At 31.7% G+C, this 24,025-nt stretch overlaps 1 protein-coding gene across 2 annotated transcripts in view; it reads left to right on the top strand.

The window, feature by feature from the left end:
* The first annotated feature begins 992 nt into the window (after nucleotides 1-992).
* ush (Zinc finger protein ush) overlaps nucleotides 993-24,025 on the top strand; it is a 480,112-nt gene continuing 457,079 nt past the window's right edge. For both annotated transcript variants that reach the window (XM_075297144.1, XM_075297143.1), the window contains exon 1: nucleotides 993-1,627. In XM_075297144.1, the coding sequence (XP_075153259.1) occupies nucleotides 1,582-1,627 (46 nt within the window). In that variant the 5' untranslated portion in view covers nucleotides 993-1,581. The remainder of the gene's footprint in view (nucleotides 1,628-24,025) is intronic.

Below are 24,025 nucleotides of genomic sequence, written 5' to 3'. Positions count from 1 at the left end.
TATGTGTGTTTGTTTTAGTTGATTGGGTGGCATATTTTGTTGTTATCGGCGTTTTTTGTTTTGCTTTTATATTTTGGGATTTTTTTTTGTGTTCATTGTTTTTTCTTATTTATTCTCCTTCGCTCTCATTTGTAATGCATTCTCAATTGAAAACAATTTTTGGCGCTGTTTTCATATTATAGTGGTTTGCTTTTGTTTTGTTGTTTTTGCGATGGACATCGTGTCTTCGTAGAGGTTAGTGGTGTGCTGGTGTGGTAAATGATAGCCTCAAAACGAATGCATTGTATTATGGTGTGTGTTACGTATGTTTGTTGGATTGCAGAGAGGGCTAGGGAGTCATGAGCCTCTTTTTAAGTTCAATTCAATGCGATTCAATTTGTTTTATGTTGCCATTTTTTGTGGTGCTCTTGTTGTTTTTGTTGTTGTTGCTTTTGTTATGACTTCTGTACAATATGGTGGTGTTCTGGTTACTGCCACAGCATGGCATGCTACATTGTTCGTTTTGTTGCTGTTGCATACAGCAGCTGCCCGTGTTGTCTTCGTTTTTTCTTCTTATTATTGTTGGTGTTGCTGGTTCGATACGATTGGTTTTGGTTTGCTGCTGCTGTTGTCTGTTGGGGTTTATTGTTGCTGGGCTCGTTAGTTGCTTCGTGATTGCAAACAACATCATCAGCCCCAGCCATCAAAAGCAGCACCAGCAGCAGCTCCAAGCACCAACAAGCACATTGTTGGCTCCCCCATTTATTTAGTAGTGAGTATTTCGCCGTAATGTTTAGACGTCTTAACGTTCTTGAACTTTGCAAATTTACTCAAGCAATGTGATACCGTTGGTTTATTTAATAAATTTCGTCGTTTAATTTCTAATGCAAAAAAAAAAAATTGTTCTACTGTAAACCTAGTCTAAGGGGCTAGATGGTTTTTTTTTTAATGAAAATTTATTTAGTTAAAAATCAAAAATAACTATACATTGGAAAAATTATTAACTCTAAAGCGCAGTGTTATAATGTTTCTTTGGTATTATTGCAAAAACATATTGGATTACGATAAATATTCATAATACATTGCCTTTGATAAATAGCAAATAACGGTTGTTCATCCTCTGAGTGTGTGTGTAATGTTTATTTGAAGTGGACAATAACAAAAGCAACAACAACCATTAAAAAAGAGCTGTTATTATTTTCAAAACAAAACAAATCCCTCATCCATCCTCGTCGTCGTCATCATCATCATAATCATAAACAACAGCTACTGTTGGTTGAAAGTGCTGCTGTGCGTGTGTGTTTGTGTGAATCAGTGAGTAGTGTAAGAAAAAGAGAGTGAGAGAGGGATTTTGTAATTAAAGTTCTATGGAAGAGTTAATGAAATTTGTGTAAAAAATAAAAAAAAAAATCTTTTAAAAAAATTTAATTAACAAATGTGATATAGAAAATTTGGGAGAAAAAAATAATAGAAATCTTAAATTTTGTGTGTGTTATTAATATATAGTGATTAACCGGCCCATTTAAAAAAAATTGCCAAACAACAACTTTTGTCAATCACCCACTTATTCTGAGGATTTAATCAACATAGAAAGCCGCCATCATGATGTCACGCCGTAAACAATTGAATCCAAAGCCGTTAAATAAAGGTAGGTGGAGTTTTATTCTTGAAGTGCTTTACCTAACCACACACAAATTTTTGTTTTCTGATTCAATCACGAAATTAATTGATCCAATTTATTTTTTAATTGAAATGTCTTCAATCACAGAAATGATAGTATCAATTAAAAAATTAATTCACAGTCAATTAAAAATTAATTGATCCAATTATAAAAAATTAATTGACACTATTATTTTGTGTGATTGATTTTTATTTCAGTTACAAAAATTGTTGAATCAATTCAATTTGAATATTTTTCAAAACTTAATTAAGATTTTAATTTTCGTGAAATTTTTTTCTATGCAATTCGATTTTTGGCAATCAATGGAAAATATCCAACATTAGTATCAGTCATAAACATGCCGTCGGTAAAATAAAAAAGAGAATTCATAATAATTTTTAAATTGAATTTGTTTGGAAAAAATTTTCATCACCATATTGTTTACTACTACATACACCGAGCAAAAAAAAAATAATTTTATTTGACAAAAAAAAAAAAAAAATACAAAGCTCCAAATGAAATATTTTTCCACTTTTCTTCGATAAACGTTCAGAGTTGTATGCGCTTCATTCAAAATAACAGGTTGGCTGATAAGTCCCCGGTCTGACACATAGATGGCGTCGCTAATATTAAATGCATATTATTTTTATATAGTACCAACCTTCAAATGATTCGTGTCAAAATTTGACGTCTGTAAGTCAATTAGTTTGAGAGATAGAAGCAACTTTTGTGAAGCAACTTTTGTTATTGTAAAAAAAAAAACAATGGAAAAAAAGGAATTTCGTGTTTTGATAAAATACTGTTTTCTGAAGGGAAAAAAATACGGTGGAAGCAAAAACTTGGCTTGATAATGAGTTTCCGGACTCTGCCCCAGGGAAATCAACAATAATTGATTGGTATGCAAAATTCAAGCGTGGTGAAATGAGCACGGAGGACAGTGAACGCAGTGGACGACCGAAAGAGGTGGTTACCGACGAAAACATCAAACAAATCCACAAAATGATTTTGAATGACCGTAAAATGAAGTTGATCGAGATAGCAGAGGCCTTAAAGATATCAAAGGAACGTGTTGGTCATATCATTCATTAATATTTGGACATGCGGAAGCTCTGTGCAAAATGGGTGCCGCGCGAGCTCACATTTGAACCAAAAACAACAACGTGTTGATGATTCTGAGCGGTGTTTGCAGCCGAGTTTTTCGGTCGATATGTGACAATGGATGAAACATGGCTCCATCACTACACTCCTGAGTCCAATCGACAGTCGGCTGAGTAGACAGCGACCGGTGAACCGTCTCCGAAGCGTGGAAAGACTCAAAAGTCCGCTGGCAAAGTAATGACCTCTGTTTTTTGGGATGCGCATGGAATAATTTTTATCGATTATCTTGAGAAGGGAAAAACCATCAACAGTGACTATTATATGGCGTTATTGGAGCGTTTGAAGGTCGAAATCGCGGCAAAACGGCCCCATATGAAGAAGAAAACAGTGTTGTTCCACCAAGACAATGCACCGTGCCACAAGTCATTGAGAACGATGGGAAAAATTTCTGAATTGGGCTTCGAATTGCTTCCCCACCCACCGTATTCTCCAGATCTGGCCCACAGCGACTTTTTCTTGTTCTCAGACCTCAAAAGGATGCTCGCAGTGAAGAGGTGATCGCCGAAACTGAGGCCTATTTTGAGGCAAAACCGAAGGAATACTACCAAAATGGTATCAAAAAATTGGAAGGTCGTTATAATCGTTGTATCGCTCTTGAAGGGAACTATGTTCAATAATAAAAACGAATTTTGACAAACAATGTGTTTTTCTTTGTTAGACCGGGGACTTATCAGCCAACCTGTTATGTTACAGTAAAACCTCTCAAACTTGGACACTCTGAAAAGCGGACACCTCCCAAATGTGAACAGTTGTCTGGACGTTTGCTATATTAATACATCAAAATTGACGTCTCAAACCTGGACACCTCCCTAATGTGGACAATATTTTATGCGACCGTAGGTGTCCACCTTTCAGAGGTTCCATTCTAAATTACAAAAAGCTTCATACAAATTTGAAGCAGTTGAGATGGTAGCAAAAAGTTTGGTCTGTTTAGTGGTAAAAGATATAGTCGGCCCGTCCGACTTTAGACTTAATTTATTATAACCTCCACCATAGGATGGGGGTATATTAACTTTGTCATTCCGTTTGTAACACATCGAAATATTGCTCTAAGACCCCATAAAGTATATATATTCTGGGTCGTGGTGAAATTCTGAGTCGATCTGAGCATGTTCGTCCATCCGTCCGTCTGTTGAAATCACGCTAACAAGCTATCGACTTGAAACTTGGCACAAGTAGTTGTTATTGATGTAGGTCAGATGGTATTGCAAATGGGACATATCGGTCCACTTTTACGTACAGCCCCCACATAAACGTACCCCCAAATTTGGCTTGCGGGGACTCTAAGAGAAGCAAATTTAATCCGATCCAGCTGAAGTTTCGGACATGGTGTAAGTATATGGTCTCTAACAACTATGCAAAAATTGGTCCACATCGGTTATTAATTATATATAGCCCCCATATAAACCGATCCCCCGATTTGGCTTGCGGAGCCTCTAAGAGAAGCAAATTTCATCCGATCCGGCTGAAATTTGGTACATTGTGTTACTATATGGTCTCTAACAACTATGCAAAAATTGGTCCACATCGGTTAATAATTATATATAGCCCCCATATAAACCGATCCCCCGATTTGGCTTGCGGAGCCTCCAAGAGAATCAAATTTCATCCGATCCGGCTGCAATTTGGTACATGGTGTTAGTATATGGTCTCTAATGACCATGCAAAAAATGATCCACATCGGTCCATAATTATATATAGCCCCCATATAAACCGATCACCATATTTGGCTTGCGGAGCCTCTAAGAGAAGCAAATTTCATCCGATCCGGCTGAAATTTGGTACATGGTGTTAATATATGGTCTCTAATGACCATGCAAAAATTGGTCCACATCGGTCCATAATTATATATAGCCCCCATCACCAGATTTGAGCTCCGGAGCCTCTTGGAAGACCAACATTCATCTTATTCAGTTGAAATTTGGTACGTGGTGTTAATATATGGCCTCAAACACCCATGCAAAAATTGGTCGATATCGGTCCATAATTATATATAGCCCCCATATAAACCGATCCCCAGATTTGACCTCCGGAGCCGCTTGGAAGAGCAAAATTCATCCGATTCGGTTAAAATTTGGTACGTGATGTTAGTATATTGTAGCCACCGTGGTGCAATAGTTAGCATGCCCGCCTTGCATACACAAGGTCGTGGGTTCGGTTCCTGCTTCGACCGAACACCAAAAAGTTTTTCAGCGGTGGATTATCCCACCTCAGTAATGCTGGTGACATTTCTGAGGGTTTCAAAGCTTCTCTAAGTGGTTTCACTGTAATGTGGAACGCCGTTCGGACTCGGCTATAAAAAGGAGGTCCCTTATCATTGAGCTTAACATAGAATCGGGCAGCACTCAGTGATAAGAGAGAAGTTCACCAATGTGGTATCATAATGGACTGAATAGTCTAAGTGTGCCTGAAACATCGGGCTGCTACCTAACCTAACCTAACCTAGTATATGGTATCCAACAACCATGCAGGAATTGGTTCATATCAGTCCATAATTACATATAGCCCCCATATAAACCAATCCCCAGATTTGACCTTCGGTGCCTTTTGGAGAAGCAAAATTCATCCGATCTGGTTGAAATTTGGTACGTGGTGGTAGTATATGATACTTAACAACTATGCCAAAAGTGGTCCATATCAGTCCATAATCATATATAGCCCCCATATAAACCGATCCCGCGATTTGGTTTTGGAGCCTCTTGGAGGTGCAAATTTCATACGAGTCAGTTGAAATTTGGAACATTGTGCTAGTATATGGCCGTTAACAACCATGCCTAACTAGGTCCATATCGGTCTATAGTTATATATAGCCCTTAGATAAATCGATTCCCAATCACACAAAAATTGGTCCATATCAAGTTCATAATTGTATATAGCCCCCATAAAAGCGATCCCCATATTTCAATTCTGGCTCTCTAGCACGTATGGACTAATTCACAGTTTAGAAAACGATGTTAAGAAGTTTTAAGATACCACAACCCAAGTAATTCGATTGTGGATGACAGTCTTTAGTACAAGTTTCTATGCAATCCATGGTGGAGGGTACATAAGATTCTGCCTGGCCGAACTTACGGCCGTATATACATGTTTTTTTTGTTATTAATAAATTTATCCGCCATTTGATTTAAAATACGTCGTAAATTTATTCAAGGCAATTTATCAATATTCAAGGCAAATAGGTTAGGTTAGGTGGCAGTCCGATGTATCGGGCTCACTTAGACTATTCAGTCCATTGTGATACCGCAAATACTTTTACACAAAAAGAAAAGTTTTATTATTTTTATTTTGAAATTTTTTATTTTATTTAGAAAGAAAGAAAATAATAGTAGATCTAATTTTCGATTTTTCTAAGAAACAAATCACAAAATGAACACTTACTTCTTCCATTCACAATTAAAAACACGCGTGCTCATTGTTTAAAATTTACGAAATGACTACTTATAAAGTGACATCAACAAATGATGGGAATAGTAGGTTAGGTTATGTTAGGTTAGGTGGCAGCCCGATGTATCAGGCTCACTTAGACTATTCAGTCCATTGTGATACCACATTGGTGAACTTCTCTCTTATCACTGAGTGCTGCCCGATTCCATGTTAAGCTCAATGACAAGGGACCTCCTTTTTATAGCCGAGTCCGAACGGCGTTCCACATTGCAGTAAAACCACTTAGAGAAGCTTTGAAACCCTCAGAAATGTCACCAGCATTACTGAGGTGGGATAATCCACCGGTGAAAAACTGTTTGGTGTTCGGTCGAAGCAGGAATCGAACCCACGACCTTGTGTATGCAAGGCGGGCATGCTAACCATTGCACCACGGTGGCTCCCACGCGTGGGAATAGTATGTATGTATGATACATACATCTATCGGAAATATTTACAAATTTTATTAATAAACAAGTAAGGAAAGTCTAAAGTCGGGCGGGGCCGACTATATTATACCCTGCACCACTTTGTAGATCTAAATTTTCGATACCATATCACATCCGTCAAATGTGTTGGGGGCTATATATATAAAGGTTTGTCCCAAATACATACATTTAAATATCACTCGATCTGGACCGAATTAGATAGACTTCTACAAAATCTATAGACTCAAAATTTAAGTCGGCTAATGCACTTGGGTGGAACACAATGTTAGTAAAAAAATATGGGAAACATTTAAAACTGAAGCAATTTTAAGGAAACTTTGCAAAAGTTTATTTATGATTTATCGCTCGATATATATGTATTAGAAGTTTAGGGAAATTAGAGTCATTTTTACAACTTTTCGACTAAGCAGTGGCGATTTTACAAGGAAAATGTTGGTATTTTGACCATTTTTGTCGAAATCAGGAAAACATATATATGGGAGCTATATCTAAATCTGAACCGATTTCAACCAAATTTGGCACGCATAGCAATGATGCTAATTCTACTCTCTGTGCAAAATTTCAACCAAATCGGAGTTAAAAATTGGCCTCTGTGGTCATATGAGTGTAAATCGGGCGAAAGCTATATATGGGAGATATATCTAAATCTGAACCGATTTCAACCAAATTTGGCACGCATAGCTACAATGCTAATTCTACTCCCTGTGCAAAATTTCAACTAAATCGGACTAAATTTCAACTAAATCATATGACCTCTGTGGTCATATGAGTGTAAATCGGTCGAAAGCTATATATGGGAGATATATCCAAATCTGAACCGATTTCACCCAAATTTGGCACGCATAGTTACAATGCTAATTCTACTCCCTGTGCAAAATTTCAACTAAATCGGAGTTAAAAATTGGCCTCTGTGGGCAAATGAGTGTAAATCGGGCGAAAGCTATATATGGGAGCTATATCTAAATCTGAACCGATTTGGCTGATATTTTGCAAGTTTTTCGAGACCCATAAAATATTCGGATGTACGGAATTTGAGGAAGATCGGTTGATATACACGCCAATTATGACCAGATCGGTGAAAAATATATATGGTAGCTATATCTAAATCTGAACCGATTTTTTCCAAAATCAATAGGGATCGTCTTTGAGCCGAAACAGGACCCTATACCAAATTTTAGGACAATCGGACTAAAACTGCGAGCTGTACTTTGCACACAAAAATACATCAACAGACAGACAGACGGACAGACAGACAGACAGACGGACATCGCTAAATCGACTCAGAATTTAATTCTAAGCCGATCCGTATACTAAAAGGTTGGTCTATACTCCTTCTTGGCGTTACATACAAATGCACAAACTTATTATACCCTGTACCACAGTAGTGGTGAAGGGTATAAATATTCGTATATTTGGTCATTGATAATTCAACTTTTTTTATCGGAAACTAGTTTCAAATATTATTGATAAAATAGTCGTACATTTTGTAGTTGTTATTCCAACTTGGTTACCCAATCCTGAAATATAAAAAGCAACCTCATATGCCCATTGGGTAAATAATTTTCTAAAAATAATTTGTTAAAAATTCTTGTAGTGATCTAAAAGTTTGTTTAAATGATTCCACCCTTATATGCCGAGTTTCCATCAGATTGCTTCCATTCGTATATAATCTAAGAAGGAAATCATTCTGTATCCTTCAGAGCTATCGTCTTCATTAGAATTTCTATTATGGTTAAAGTTACCTATGATTCCGCCCTATTGAACTATCGACCAGGTCTACATATTTTCTTTCTCTAGAACTTTGAAATGAGTCATAAAAAAATTTACATGTGACTGTAAAAGAAAAAATTAAAAAAATAAAAATACAATGTTTTGTTGATAAAGCTAAATAGACTTTTAAAGCTTAAAAGCGATAAAATAACACTGTGGTAACAGATTTGCATAAAACACTCGACAGCAAAAGTATGTGCCTTAATATACATTACACGCAGAGAAGGAATATCATCGTCTCCCAGAACAAAGTGTTATTTTTGGATCGGTAACATGGAACATTTTTTTCTCCCCAAACATAAAAAAGTAGTTTATCGGTTTTTGGACAATGAAAAAACCTTTATATCAGAGAAACTCGCATTTGTATTTTAAGGACATGAAATCTTTGACCTCACCACGATATTTTTTTAGTGTAGATCGGGCTGTGATTTGTCTAAGGTCTACCTGAGTCTTAGCGGTAATTTTTTAGGGTTTTTGTTTTTCACCTCCTGAATAGAAACTCTGCGCTTAGATTTGGTTGCGTCTTTATTTTACTGTTCAATTACAACAGTCTTTAAATTACAGTATATGTTATCTAGAGTATTTGATGGAGAGATCATATGATTGGTTAAAAATGAAGAGTGTGATATAAAAAAAAAATACAATTGAGAGCAAGAGACAAACAGTTATCATTTGTATCATATAGAATTCAAACACAATGGAGCTTAAGAGCGACTAATGTGAGCTATGTAACGTAACTACTGAGGGCAAGAGAGTTAAATCGGTTGTTATTGTAAATGTCTCTCACTATCATAGCAATGAATAGCATTGAGTAACTTTGTAATGAGAATGTAACATAAATGATCTCTGTTAATGCAATTGAACAAAGAAGATAACATAAACGTGTTAATATATGAGTGTGTAAATATATGAATGAAATATGGAATGTATAAATGCAAAAGATGAGTGATATTGGCTTGTTAGAAAGAAGTTAAAGGAAACAGAATTAAAATAAGTTGTATTAAATTAAATAATTTTATAAAAAATATCAAAAATTTCAATAATGCGTTTTCTCTTCGACGTATTCATACTTTTGTTAGACACTATATAAAAATTTCTCGATAATTTGTATGAAACTGAAAATTGCAATAAAGAAATAAAAAACAATGAAAACAAAAAGAATAGAAAACACCAGAAAAAATACTCCCGCACCAACAACGGCAAGTGAATAATTTTTAAAACGAAAAAAATATCCATTTGATAACAGTAGTTTTAAATTCAAAAGAACAACAACTGCGGCAAAAACAAACTTTAGAATGCTACAATAACAAAAAAAAAAACATTGTGAAAATAACCCAGCTTAGGCTAAGCATATGACAACAGAAAATTACCTCAGAAATTTTTGTACTGGTTGCACGTACTATACCTTCAGTTACTATTGCGACGAGCGGAGATAGTGAAATTTGATGTCTATAAGCTTCAAAGTTACTCTTCACTTCGTTGCTTGTTGGTGATAATGATGAATGAATGATAGGGGCGAATATGCATGTGGATAAAAATGTGGTAAAACCAAGAACTCAAAAAAAAAAAAAAAATTAACGGTGCAAAGAAAATGCTGGTGACAAATACTTTGTTGTATTTTATAACCAAGAAAAAAAATTATCTTTTCAGTAATAGAGTATGACTTTCATAATCTTTAGTTAATTTGGGTAACCTAATTTATTGGTCGATAAATGTGAAGTTTATGATATTCATGCTAGGCACTGTACTTAGAAACAAAAGGTAGAATTTTTAGGTTTTCAAATAAAAAAATGCTTGGATCCCGAGGATTTGATGTTACATTAAGGATTTTGGTATTGATTCCAAGCCAAAGGTTCTGCTTCTTTGAAATAAAGGCATTTTTTTGGGGGGGGGGAGCTATTTAGCTTTAAATCTAGGTTCTATGAAATTAAAATTAGGATACAGATCTCATTTAACAAATTATCTCTTTGCGATATATTAACATAGCTATTCATGAATAAATAAAAGCCAGTTAAACAAAAAAAAAAAAAACAAGTATATAGAGCAGTAAGTTCGGCCGGGCCGAATCTTAAATACCCACCACCATGAATCAACTATTAGGGTTTCCTTTGAAATTTCAGGGGGGTTTGAGGACAGATCAAGCAGAACAGTTCAACCAGTACACTTGCTGAAGATAAATTTAAAGATTTTACCTATGAAGACTATATCAGATTCTGGATTTATAAAAACCATTTTTGTTTGAATTTTAGAGGAATCATTAACATCTCTTATAGGTGTGCAAGAAAATTATAAAATAATGTCTTGATTTGAAATCTTAAATCTGTAGATTTTCACCCGAGGAGTAAAATCTGGAAATTTTACATTGAGTTTCAAGCAATTTTCATAATCAGTGCGCCTTCTATACCATCACGAAGTGAAATCGGTCTATATGGAGGCCTCACCAAATGGACCGATAAAAACTTAATCCCATACACGTTTTTGTGAGCCTAAAATACCAGAATATTTACAATTTCAGACAAATCGAATAAAAACTACGGTTTCTAGAAACCCTAGGAGTAAAATCGGGCGATCGTTTTATGGTGGATATACTAAAATATGGACCGATACTCACCGTTTTCGGCACACCTCTTTATGGCCCGAAAATACCTCTAGATTTCCAATTTCAGGCAAATTAGATAAAAACTGCGGATTCTAGAAGCTCAAGAAACAAAATCGGGAGATCGGTCTATATTGGGTCTATACCAAAACATGACCCGATACTCTCAATTCTTGGCACAACTCTTTATGGCCCGAAAACACCTCTAGATTTCCAATTTCGGGCAAATTGGATAAAAACTACGATTTGTATAAGCCCCAGACCCCAAATCGGGAGGTCGGTTTATATGGGGACTATATCAAAACCTGGGGACTATATTATTATTGAAGACTGTAGCGTGATTACAACACACAGACAGACAGCCAGACAAACGGACGTGGTTATATCGTTTTAGAATTTCTCCATGATCAAGAATATATAAACCTTATATAGTCGGAAATCGATATTTCGATGTGTTACAAACGGAATGACAAACTTATTATACCCCCGTAACCATTCCATGGTGGTGGGTATAAAAACATCTTATTTCTATAGAAAATTTTGTAAAAATTTTATTTCTTTTGTCAAATTTTTATTTCTATAGAAAATATTCTCAAAATTTTATTCCTATAGAAAACTTTCTCAAAATTTTATTTCTATAGACAATATTGCAAAATTTTATTTTTATAGAAAATTTTATCAAAATTTTATTTCTATAGACAATTTTGTCAAAATTTTATTTATTTAGAAAATGTTGTCAAAATTGCACAAAATGTTATTGCTATAGAAAATTTTGTCAAAATTTTATTGCTATAGAAAATTATTTCAACATTTTATTGCTATAGAAAATGTTGTCAAAATTTTATTTCTATAGAAAATTTTGTCAAAATTTTGTTCTATAGAAAATTTTGTAAAAATTATATTTCTTTAGAAAATTTTGTCAAAATTTTATTTCTATAGAAAATTTTGTCAAAATTTTATTTCCATAGAAAAATTTATCCATATTTTATTTCTTTAGAAAATTTTGTAAATATTTTATTTCTTTAGAACATTTTGTAAAAATTTTATTTCTTTAGAAAATTTTGTAAACATTTTATTTTTGTAGAAAATTTTGTCAAGATTTTATTTCCTTAGAAAATTTTGTCAAAATTTTATTTTTATATGGAAAATTTTGTCAAAATTTTATTTCCATAGACAATTTTGTCAAAATTTTATTTCTATAGAAAATTTTGTCAAATTTTTTTTTCTATAGACAATTTTGTCAAAATTTTATTTCTACAGAAAATTTTCTCAACATTTTTATACCCTTCACCACTACTGTGGTACAGGGTATAATAAGTTTGTGCATTTGTATGTAACGCCAAGAAGGAGTAATCATAGACCAACCTTTTAGTATACGGATCGGCTTAGAATTAAATTCTGAGTCGATTTTTAGATGTATTTTTGTGTGCAAAGTAGAGCTCCCAGTTTTAGTCCGATTGTCCTAAAATTTGGTATAGGGTCCTGTTTCGGCTCAAAGACGATCCCTATTGATTTTGGAAAAAATCGGTTCAGATTTAGATATAGCTGCCATATATATTTTTCACCGATCTAGTCATAATTGGCGTGTATATCAACCGATCTTCCTCAAATTCCGTACATCCGAATATTTTATGAGTCTCGAAAAACTTGCAAAATATCAGCAAAATCGGTTCAGATTTAGATATAGCTTCCATATATAGCTTTCGCCCGATTTACACTCATTTGCCCACAGAGGCCAATTTTTTGCTCCGATTTAGTTGAAATTTTGCATAGGGAGTAGAATTAGCGTTGTAACTATGCGTGCCAAATTTGCTTGAAATCGGTTCAGATTTGGATATATCTCCCATATAAAGCTTTCGCCCGATTTACACTCATATGACCACAGAGGCCAATTTTTAACTCCGATTTAGTTGAAATTTTGCACAGGGAGTAGAATTAGCATTGTAGCTATGCGTGCCAAATTTGGTTGAAATCGGTTCAGATTTAGATATAGCTCCCATATATATGTTTTTCTGATTTCGACAAAAATGGTCAAAATACCAACATTTTCCTTGTAAAATCGCCACTGCTTAGTCGAAAAGTTGTAAAAATGACTCTAATTTTCCTGAACTTCTAATACATATATATCGAGCGATAAATCATAAATAGACTTTTTCGAAGTTTACTTAAAATTGCTTCAGATTTTAACGTTTCCCATATTTTTTTACTAACATTGTGTTCCACCCTAGTGCATTAGCCGACTTAAATTTTGAGTCAATAGATTTTGTAGAAGTCTATCAAACTCTTCCAGATCGAGTGATATTTAAATGTATGTATTTGGGACAAACCTTTATATATAGCCCCCAACACATTTGACGGATGTGATATGGTATCGAAAATTTAGATCTACAAAGTGGTGCAGGGTATAATATAGTCGGCCCCGCCCGACTTTAGACTTTCCTTACTGGTTTTTCTATAGAAAACTTTCTCAAAATTTTATTTCTATAGAAAACTTTCCCAAAATTTTATTTCTATAGAAAATTTTATCAAAATTTTATTTCTATAGAAAACTTTCCCAAAATTTTATTTCTATAGAAAATTTTATCAAAATTTTAGTTCTTTAAAATATTTTGCAAAAATTTTATTCAATAGAAAATATTGTCAAATTTTTATTTCTATAGACAATTTAGAACATTTTGTAAAAATTTTATTTCTTTAGAAAATTTTGTCAAAATTTTATTCAATAGAACATTTTGTCAAAATTTTATTCAATAGAAAATATTGTCAAATTTTTATTTCTATAGACAATTTTGTCAAAATTTTATTTCCATAGAAAAATTTATCAATATTTTATTTCTTTAGAAAATTTTGTCAAAATTGCATTTCTATAGAAAATTTTTATCAAAATCTTGAAATCCAAAATTTTATTTCTATAGGAAACTTTCCCAAAATTTTATTTCTATAGGAAACTTTCCCAAAATTTTATTTCTATAGAAAATTTTATCAAAATTTTATTTCTAAAGAAAATTTTGTCAAAATTTTATTCAATAGAAAATATTGTCAAAATTTTATTTCTTTAGAAAATGTTGTCAAAATTGCACAATATGTTATTGCTATAGAAATTTTTTTCTAAATTTTATTGCTATAGAAAGTTTTGTCAAAATTTTGTTTCTATAGAAAATTTTGTCAAAATTGTACAAAATTTTATTTCTATAGAAAATTTTGTCAAAATTTTATTTCTATTGTGTATTGTGTAAAAATGTAATTTCTTTCGAAAATTTTGTAAAATTTTTATTTCTATAGACAATTTTGTCAAAATTTTATTTCTATAGAAAATTTTCTCAAAATTTTATTTTTATAGAAAATTTTGTAAAAATTGTATTTCTATAGAAAATTTTTATCAAAATCTTAAATCCAACTTTTATTTCTATAGAAAATTTTGTCAAATTTTTATTTCTATAGACAATTTTGTCAACATTTTATTTCTATAGAAAATTTTCTCAACATTTTTTTTTTTTATAGAAAACTTTCCCAAAATTTTATTTCTATAGAAAACTTTCCCAAAATTTTTTTTCTATAGAAAATTTTATCTAAATTTTATTTCTTTAAAATATTTTGTAAAAATTTTATTTCTTTAGAAAATTTTGTCACAATTTTACTCAATAAAAAAATTTTGTCAAAATTTTATTCAATAGAAAATATTGTCAAATTTTTATTTCTATAGGGTGATTCTTGTGAGGTTAGGATTTTCATGCATTAGTATTTGACAGATCACGTGGGATTTCAGACATGGTGTCAAAGAGAAAGATGCTCAGTATGCTTTGACATTTCATCATGAATAGACTTACTAACGAGCCACAACGTCGAATTTTCAGTGAATGGGCCCTAGAAAAGTTGGCAGAAAATCCGCTTTTTTATCGACAAATTTTGTTCAGCGATGAGGCTCATTTCTGGTTGAATGGCTACGTAAATAAGCAAAATTGCCGCATTTGGAGTGAAGAGCAACCAGAAGCCGTTCAAGAACTGCCCATGCATCCCGAAAAATGCACTGTTTGGTGTGGTTTGTACGCTGGTGGAATCATTGGACCGTATTTTTTCAAAGATGCTGTTGGACGCAACGTTACGGTGAATGGCGATCGCTATCGTTCGATGCTAACAAACTTTTTGTTGCCAAAAATGGAAGAACTGAACTTGGTTGACACGTGGTTTCAACAAGATGGCGCTACATGCCACACAGCTCGCGATTCTATGGCCATTTTGAGGGAAAACTTCGGAGAACAATTCATCTCAAGAAATGGACCGGTAAGTTGGCCACCAAGATCATGCGATTTGACGCCTTTAGACTATTTTTTGTGGGGCTACGTCAAGTCTAAAGTCTACAGAAATAAGCCAGCAACTATTCCAGCTTTGGAAGACAACATTTCCGAAGAAATTCGGGCTATTCCGGCCGAAATGCTCGAAAAAGTTGCCCAAAATTGGACTTTCCGAATGGACCACCTAAGACGCAGCCGCGGTCAACATTTAAATGAAATTATCTTCAAAAAGTAAATGTCATGGACCAATCTAACGTTTCAAATAAAGAACCGATGAGATTTTGCAAATTTTAGGCGTTTTTTTTTTTAAAAAGTTATCAAGCTCTTAACAAATCACCCTTTATAAACAATTTTGTCAAAATTTTATTTCTATACAAAATTTTTATCAACATTTTGAAATCCAATTTTTTATATTAAAAATTAATTTAGCTTATATCTCCTTATAGAACCTACGAGGTTAATTCGTCATCACCCCCAAAAATCAAAATTTCGACTTAAATTCCCAAAAACCTGTTTTGGCTTCCTAGAGCGAAAAGGACGATGAAAAACTTCAAAAAATAAAAAAAATATGAAAAACTTATTTTGGCCATATCTGGAAGAAATGGTTTAATTTCTATAGAAAATTTTGTCAAAATTTTATTTCTATGCAAAATTGTGTTAAAATTTTATTTCTACAGAACATTTTGTTAAAATTTTATTCCTATAAAATTTTTTGTAAAAATGTAGAAATTCAGCTTTTTATTTTAAAATTTAACTTAGCCTATATCTCCTTAAATATTCGAGCTTGGACGAAGAGGAGGCTATTTCATCATCACCACCAAAAATCAAAATTTTGATTAAAATTCCCAAAAAACTATTTTGTATATAAAAAATTTGTTTAGGCTACATCTCCAAAACAAAATCCAAATTTTTTATATGAAAAACGTATTTTTACCTTAAATATGATTCCTATAACGATAAGGACATTAATACGTGACCATCCTTAAAAAATCAAAATATCGATGAAAAACTTAAAAAAATCAAAAATTTAATATGAAAAACTTATTTTGGTCATATCTCCTGAAATATACGTCCTAGAGTGAAAAGGTCGTCAATTCGTGAGCGCCTCTAAAAAAACCAAAAATCCCAGTAAAATCTTAAAAAAATCTAAATTTTTATATAAAAAACTTATTTTGGCCATATCTCCTTAAATATGCGTCCTAGAGCGAAAAGAAGGAGAATTTGTAACCACCACCAAAAATCTAAATGTCAATGAAAATCCTCAAAGAAACACATTTCTTAATATGAAAACCATATAGTGGTCATATGTCCTTAAATATGTGCCCTACAGCGAAAATGATGTTAATTCGTGGCCAACCCCAAAAAATCAGAATTACGATGAAAATCTTCAAAATATCCAATTTTTTTTAAGGAAAATATTATTTTGGCAATATCTCCTTGAACTTCAGTCCTAGAGCGAGAAGGAGGTTTATTCGTGCCCTACCTCAAAAAATCAGGATTCTGATGAAATGAAATGGTCCATAATTTATTATAGACCCTTGCTACGCAGAGAAGGAATATGATCACCTCAAACATGTTTCAAGAGCAAAATTTTATTTTTGTATGGTGACCAAGTAACATGTTTGTCACTAAAATGTTATTTTCTCGTCAAATATAATCTGCTTGCCGAAATCAGACACATGATTTCCGAGAAAATAACATGGTTGCGCAAACCATGTTACATGATCACCACCAAAAAATAACATTTTGCTCTTAAAACATGTTTGAGGTGATCATATTCCTTCTCTGGGTGTGAGTATTTACTATAAGTGTAAGCATTTCTAACAAACGTCATGCGTGATTAAAAATCTTAAATTTTGTGTCAAATTTTCCTCACGTGCTCATCTCTATATGGGGTGAGGTGTGTGTATGCTGGTGATAAATGAGAATTACTTCCTGGTTTGAAACAATACCCTCAGATGATGTCACTCTAAACGATTTAAAAATAATCCAACAGAACAGAAGTTATCTTGGAATGCAATGCAATATGCTCCACTTACCATCAAGTAGATGGATGGTGGTATCAATGACCGTTTAACACGTGTGATTTGGCCGAAAATGATATCAAAACAAAAAGTGAAAATCACAAAAAAAACTGAATTTCATAACGTTTGCATTTATCAAAGAGAAGATATCCAAGAATTGAATACAAAATGAAATGTTTGAGCTCAAACACCTGACGCAATGCATGCAAGCCATGCAGTACAACCATAATAAAATTCAAAAAAGCCCAAGTCAATTTGATCCATAGAAATCAAAAATTACTTTTGTATGGTAATCTTCATAGGAAAATTTGTACTTAAGCACGTTTCAATTGATTGGTGAACCAAGCAGTCATCATCATCGCCATTATGGTGATGTGATGGAGGTGTTATAGATTTTGGATTGCCTTTGGATTGCTTGGAATGTTTGTTGCACTGTGATAACTTAGGAATTCAAATGCCCTAAAGTCGATTGGGTGTAACCCAGTTATTCTGATATTAGAGTGTATCGATAACCTATTTTTTTTACCTTCTGCTATTGATATAATTTGACTGGAATGTGGCAGATGATATTCTGTAATGTGTGGTGTAAGGGCCCACTGAAAATCTGTCTAAAATACTTGAGCTTATATGAAATTTTCAGGGTAAATAGAAACTGATCTCGTGAAGAAAACTTGGCCTCTATTGTGTACCATCATTTTTGTAAGGAGAGGTGACATCTCTCCGGATTTGTTAGTATCCTTAAAAAAGTTAACATCTTCGATTTTCTTGAGGTTTATACAGAAAGTCAATTGATAAAAAACGGGGTCCAGTGATAAAAAGAAAAACTCATTGGTATTTGGAGAAGGGTTTACTCCTTCCTCGTAAAGAAAGAGTATTGTGTCGAACTCACTTCTGACTCATGCCTAATACTCTTAAGGAAACCTCGCCTTCTCACTTGATGTGTACATCAAAAAAGGGGATTACCTGTGGCGAAATTATGGTACCAATTTTTTAATATCCTGTTTGGGATGGCGACTTCCGTTTTGTGTACATAATTTTAATCGAAATAACATAACTGAGAGACGATTTAATTTTCAACATAGGAAACAAACAGAATTCGATGGAACCACAAACGGAATAAACTCGTTCTGATGAAAAGTTAGTTTAAATATTATGCTCTCCCTGGTGTGGCATGGTATGGGTGGTTTAACCCTCTGCACTTTATAAAGTCCAGAGGTGGGTGAAGAGGTCGCAGTGTTGCTCCATCGAGAGCATTTTGGACTGATGCTGCAGATGCTGTTCTGGTATCTTGGAGTGACATTCAGTGGAAATCCGCAGCACAGTATTTTGCAACGTTTTAAGATTTCTCAATTGAGTTATGCTAATACAGAGAGCTCCTGGTTCGCTTCTTTGGTCCACGATGTGAAAATGATTCCTGTCGATTTATGAGCTGATAAATTTGAAGTGCAGGAAGATAGTCAGTAATCTTCACCGCAAGCTCCTTGATGTATCTACCAGATTTAACTATGGAACAGTCGTACGCGTAGGTTATCAGATGAGGATCCGGTCTAAATTCCACATACACTGAAAAAAAAGCATGCCCGGTTCCAAAGATTTTGTCTTTACTTTAAAAATTTTGGTATTGATTCGGAGCCAAAGAAGCGCAGAATACAAGTAAGGATACTTTTAAGACACAATTCTCTTTTAAATTTGGGTTTTGTGTTCTGGCTTTTAGGAAGCAAATTTTAATTGTTCGCTTTTTCAGCTTTTTTCTTCATATGCCATTAAATTCATTTAAAAACGAGTTAACGACAACTTTATTTTCCAAATTAAGACTCGACTTCTAGTAGAAATTATGCGATTTTTCAAGTAAAAAACGTCTTTAAAATAAATTGTTGAAAAACATGTCCTATATTTGAACGATTTTTTGCTTTGTAGTCAAGATGCAAAAAGAGTCAAGTTGACCTTAGCCCAAACATATTTTCTTTCATGTTATGATACCCATTATTAAGTAAAATCACTTATTTATAAGGACAATACGACTTCATTGAAAAGCTTATCGACTTTTGGACAAGGAAAAAAACTTTATATTAGAGAAATGCGTCTTCTATGGTAAGCAAAATTTGCTTTCGTATTTTAAAGACATGAAATCTTTGACCTCACGACAATATTTTTTTCAGTGTAGGAGGGTAGTGTTTCGCCATTGACTCTGACACGTACTTCTGTGTCCATGTTTTTAATAGTGTGTGTGTGTGTGTGTGGATTTAGTGGCAGATATCCTCAAATTTCTAGCAGTGAATTAACGTAAGATCAGCAAGGTCGACGTTTAATCGATCGCGGATATCATCAACTGCGGGTCCGTCCCGTCTGCATATGGAACAATCTCAACGCCGTGAAGGGGGTGGAATAGAGGATAAGTAGGGAAGCGAGAGATATCACTACACCTCTTGGAACTCTCTGTTTCACTCTATAGGGTCTTGACTTCTTATCCCTAAATCCCATATTCGACCGGGGCTCTCAAAAATAATTTCGAACCCAACGCTTGGTTACTGCCGATTGGGACGGACTCTTTATGTCCTCGAATAGTCTGGCTTGAGCTGATTGAGTCCTGAAATTTATATATACCGAAATGAGACGTAAAACTGTCGTTGAAAAAATTTTAAAAGTTTTTCTATAGAAATTAAATTATAGGAAAATTTTTTATACAAATTTTTTATACAAATTTTTTATACAAATAACATTTTGAGAAAATTTTTTATAGAAATAAAATTTTGACAACATTTTCTATTGAAATAAAATGTTGACAACATTTTTTATAGAATTAAAATTTTGACACAATTTTCTATAGAAATAAAATTTTGACAAAATTTTCTATAGAAATAAAATTTTGACAAAATTTCCTATAGAAATCAAATTTTGACAACATATTCTATAGAAATGAATTTTTGACAAAATTTTCTATAGAAAAAAAATTTGAAAAATCTTCTATAGAAACAACATTTCGAGAAAACTTTTTTTATAGAAATAAAATTTTGTCAAAATTTTCTATAGAAATAAAATTTTGAGAACATTTTTTATAGAAATAAAATTTCGAGAAATTTTTTTATAGAAATAAAATTTTAAGAAAATTTAAAAAAAAATAAAATTTTGAGAAAATTTTTTTTAAAAAAATTTTTGACAAAATTTTTTATAAAAAAAAAATTGACAAAATTTTCTATAGAAATAAAATTTTGCAAATTTTTTATAGAAGTAAAATTTTGACAATTTTTTTATAGAAATAAAATTTCGAGAAAATTGTTTACAAAAATAAAATTTCGAAAAATGTTTTTATAGAAGTATAATTTTGACAAAATTTTCTATAGAAATAAAATTTTGAGAAAATTTTCTATAGAAATAAAATTTTGAGAAAATTTTCTATAGAAATAAAATTTTGAGAAATTTTTTTTATAGAAATAAAATTTTGACATAAATTTCTATAGAAATAAAATTTTGACAAAATTTTCTATACAAATAAAATTTTGACAAAATTTTCTGTAGAAATAAAATCTTGATAAAATATTCGATAGAACTAAAATTTTTACAAAATTTTTTATAGAAATAAAGTTTTGACATAAATTTCTATGGAAATAAAATTTGTGACAAAATTTTCTATGGAAACAAAATTTTGACAAAATTTTCTATAGAAATAAAATTTTTTATAGAAATAAAATTTTGACAAATTTTTTTAAAAATATAAAATTTTGACAAAATTTTCTATAGAAATAAAATGTTGATAAAATTTTGACTACATTTTCTGTAGAAATAAAATTTTGAAAAAAATTTCTATAAATATAAAATTTTGACAAAATTTTTTATAGAAATAAAACGTTGACAAAATTTTGACAACATTTTGTGTCGAAATAAAATTTTGACAAAATTTTCTGTAGAAATAAAATTTTGGCAAAATTGTCTACACAAATAAAAGGTTGACAAAATTTTCTAAAGAAATAAAAATTTGGCCAAATTTTGTATAGACATTAAATTGTTGTTTTTGATTTCAGCTTAAAACCATGCATTGACTAAATTACAAGTGTAGCTTAACCAAGAGAGGAAAATAATGCTTGTCAAATTTATTTGGGCATAGGGCTTTGCCCAGTTCACTAAACCCAAAAGTGAACCACACTTGAACCTTCCGAAAAAAGGTTTACACGATAGCCGGCTTATGCCGAAATAAATTTGTACAAACATAAATTCTTACAAACAAAGATATGTTTGTACGAATTTATTTCGGCACAAGCCGGCAATCGTGTTAACCTTTCAAGTGTGGTTCACTTTTGGGTGTAGTGCACTACCTGCATTTATTCTGATTATTGGTTGATATTTTTGTTGCAAGTAGAGGATGCTGATGAGGAATGTGGTAATTCCGAAAAGTGCGTCCATCCAATCATCTTGCAGTCTATATATATAAATTTGACAAACATTCTTTTCCTCTGTTTGGTTAAGCTACACTTGTAGTTTAGTCAATGCATGGGTTTAAGCTGAAATCAAAAACAACAACAACGATTAAAGAAAAAAAAACCAACAATAACACAACAAAACGAATAGAAATAAAATTTTGACAAAATTTTATATAGAATTAAAATTTTGACATAAATTTCTATAGAAATAAAATTGTGACAAAATTTTCTATAGACATAAAATTTTGACAAAATTTTCTATAGAAATAAAATTTTGACAAAATTTTCTATGGAAATAAAATTTTGACAAAATTTTATATACAAATAAAATTTTGACAAAATTTTCTAAAGAAATAAAATTTGTTACAAAATTTTCTATAGAAATAAAATATTGACAAAATTTTCTATAGAAATAAAATGTTGACAAAATTTTCAATAGAAACAAAGTTTCGAGGAAATTTTTTTATAGAAATAAAATTTTTAAAATTTTTTTTTTATAGAATTAAAATTTTGACATAAATTTCTATAGAAATAAAATTATGACAAAATTTTCTATAGAAATAAAATGTTTACAAAATTTTTTATAGAAATAAAATTTTGACATAAATTTCTATAGAAATAAAATTTTGACAAAATTTTCTATAGAAATAAAATGTTTACAAAATTTTTTATAGAAATAATATTTTGACATAAATTTCTATAGAAATAAAATTTTGACAAAATTTTCTATAAAAATAAAATTTTTACCAAATTTTTGATAGAATTAAAATTTTGACAAAATTTTCTATAGAAATAAAATTTTGACAAAATTTTCTATAGAAATAAAATTTTGACAAATTTTTTTTAGAACTAAAATTTTGACATAAATTTTATAGAATTAAAATTTTAACAAAATTTTCAATAGAAATAAAATTTTGACAAAATTTTCTATAGAAATAAAATTTTGACAAAATTTTCTAAAAAAAAAATAAAATTCGTTTTATTTTGTTATTGTTGGTTTTGCTCTTTAAGCATTGTTGTTGTTTTTTATTTCAGCTTAAAACCACACATTGACTAAACTACAAGTGTAGCTTAACCAATAGAGGACTCCACTCAAATCGATGTGGCATAGGAAAAGAGATTGTGAGTTTGTTTCGAATTTATTTCGGCATATCATACAAAACCTTTTTTCGGAAGTGTGGTTCATTGTTTGGTTTAATGAACTGCCTGAATTTATTCTGATAATTGGTTGATAGTTTTGATGCAAGTAGAGGATGCTGATGAGGAATGTGGTAAATCCGAAACGTGCGTCCATCCAACCATCTTACAGTCTATAGGGCTTTGCCCAAATAAATTTGACAAACATTCTTTTCCTCTGTTGGTTAAGCTACACTTGTAGTTTAGTCAATGTATGGTTTTAAGCTGAAATAAAAAAAACAACAAAAAATAAAATTTTGACAAAATTTTCAATAGAAACAAAATTTCGAGGAATTTTTTTTATAGAAATAACATTTTGACAAAATTTTCTATAGAAATAAAATTTTGACTAAATTTACTATAAAAATAAAGTTTTGACAAAATTTTCTATACAAATAAAATGTTGATAAAATTTTGACATCATTTTCTTTAGAAATAAAATGTTGACAAAATTTTCTATAGAAATAACATTTTTACAAAATTTTCGATTTTTGTATTAAGTCATCTATCTAAGTCAAAAACTTCAAAATAAGATTTTTTTTCAATTTAATTGATTTGTGGTAAACTTTTCTTCAAAGTTTGGTAGATTATTTTTGCCACTAGTGGCAATCGTGCATGAGCCACATAAAGCCAACATCTATTGGCCCTAATTTTGTTTGGTTACATTCTAATGTGCACATAGTTACCATTCCAGGAAACCAAATAAAAATGAAATTTTTGCATGTTTTTTTTGTTAAAGCAACTAATTTTTTAACAACAACTTAACAATTGTTCATTGTTGTTTTACGAATTAAATGCAAATTAGATTTTAAATACGAAAAACGTTTTAACTTCCATACCGACCTCCATCCCTCCCAAAGATGTGGTAGCTGTCTGTTGATTTTTTTTGTCTTCTCCATATCAAAAAGGTGTGTCCAGTAGCTATGGAATGGTAAAATAACTTTAATATCCTATGTCTTATGGTCGGTCTCCATTGGGTGCTAAAGGTAGCGAATACCACCTAGCTAGCTAGCATTACATTTCGTCGACTGTGTGTTGAGCTGTGTGGTTCCTTGAGGGCAATACACAAAAGTTAACCGTTAATTT

Source organism: Haematobia irritans, chromosome 2 (genome assembly GCF_050003625.1).
Source record: "Haematobia irritans isolate KBUSLIRL chromosome 2, ASM5000362v1, whole genome shotgun sequence".
In the NCBI taxonomy this organism is placed as follows: domain Eukaryota; kingdom Metazoa; phylum Arthropoda; class Insecta; order Diptera; family Muscidae; genus Haematobia; species Haematobia irritans.
The sequence above is the reverse complement of the archived record's forward strand: the minus strand, read 5'-3'. Positions and strand labels throughout refer to the sequence as shown.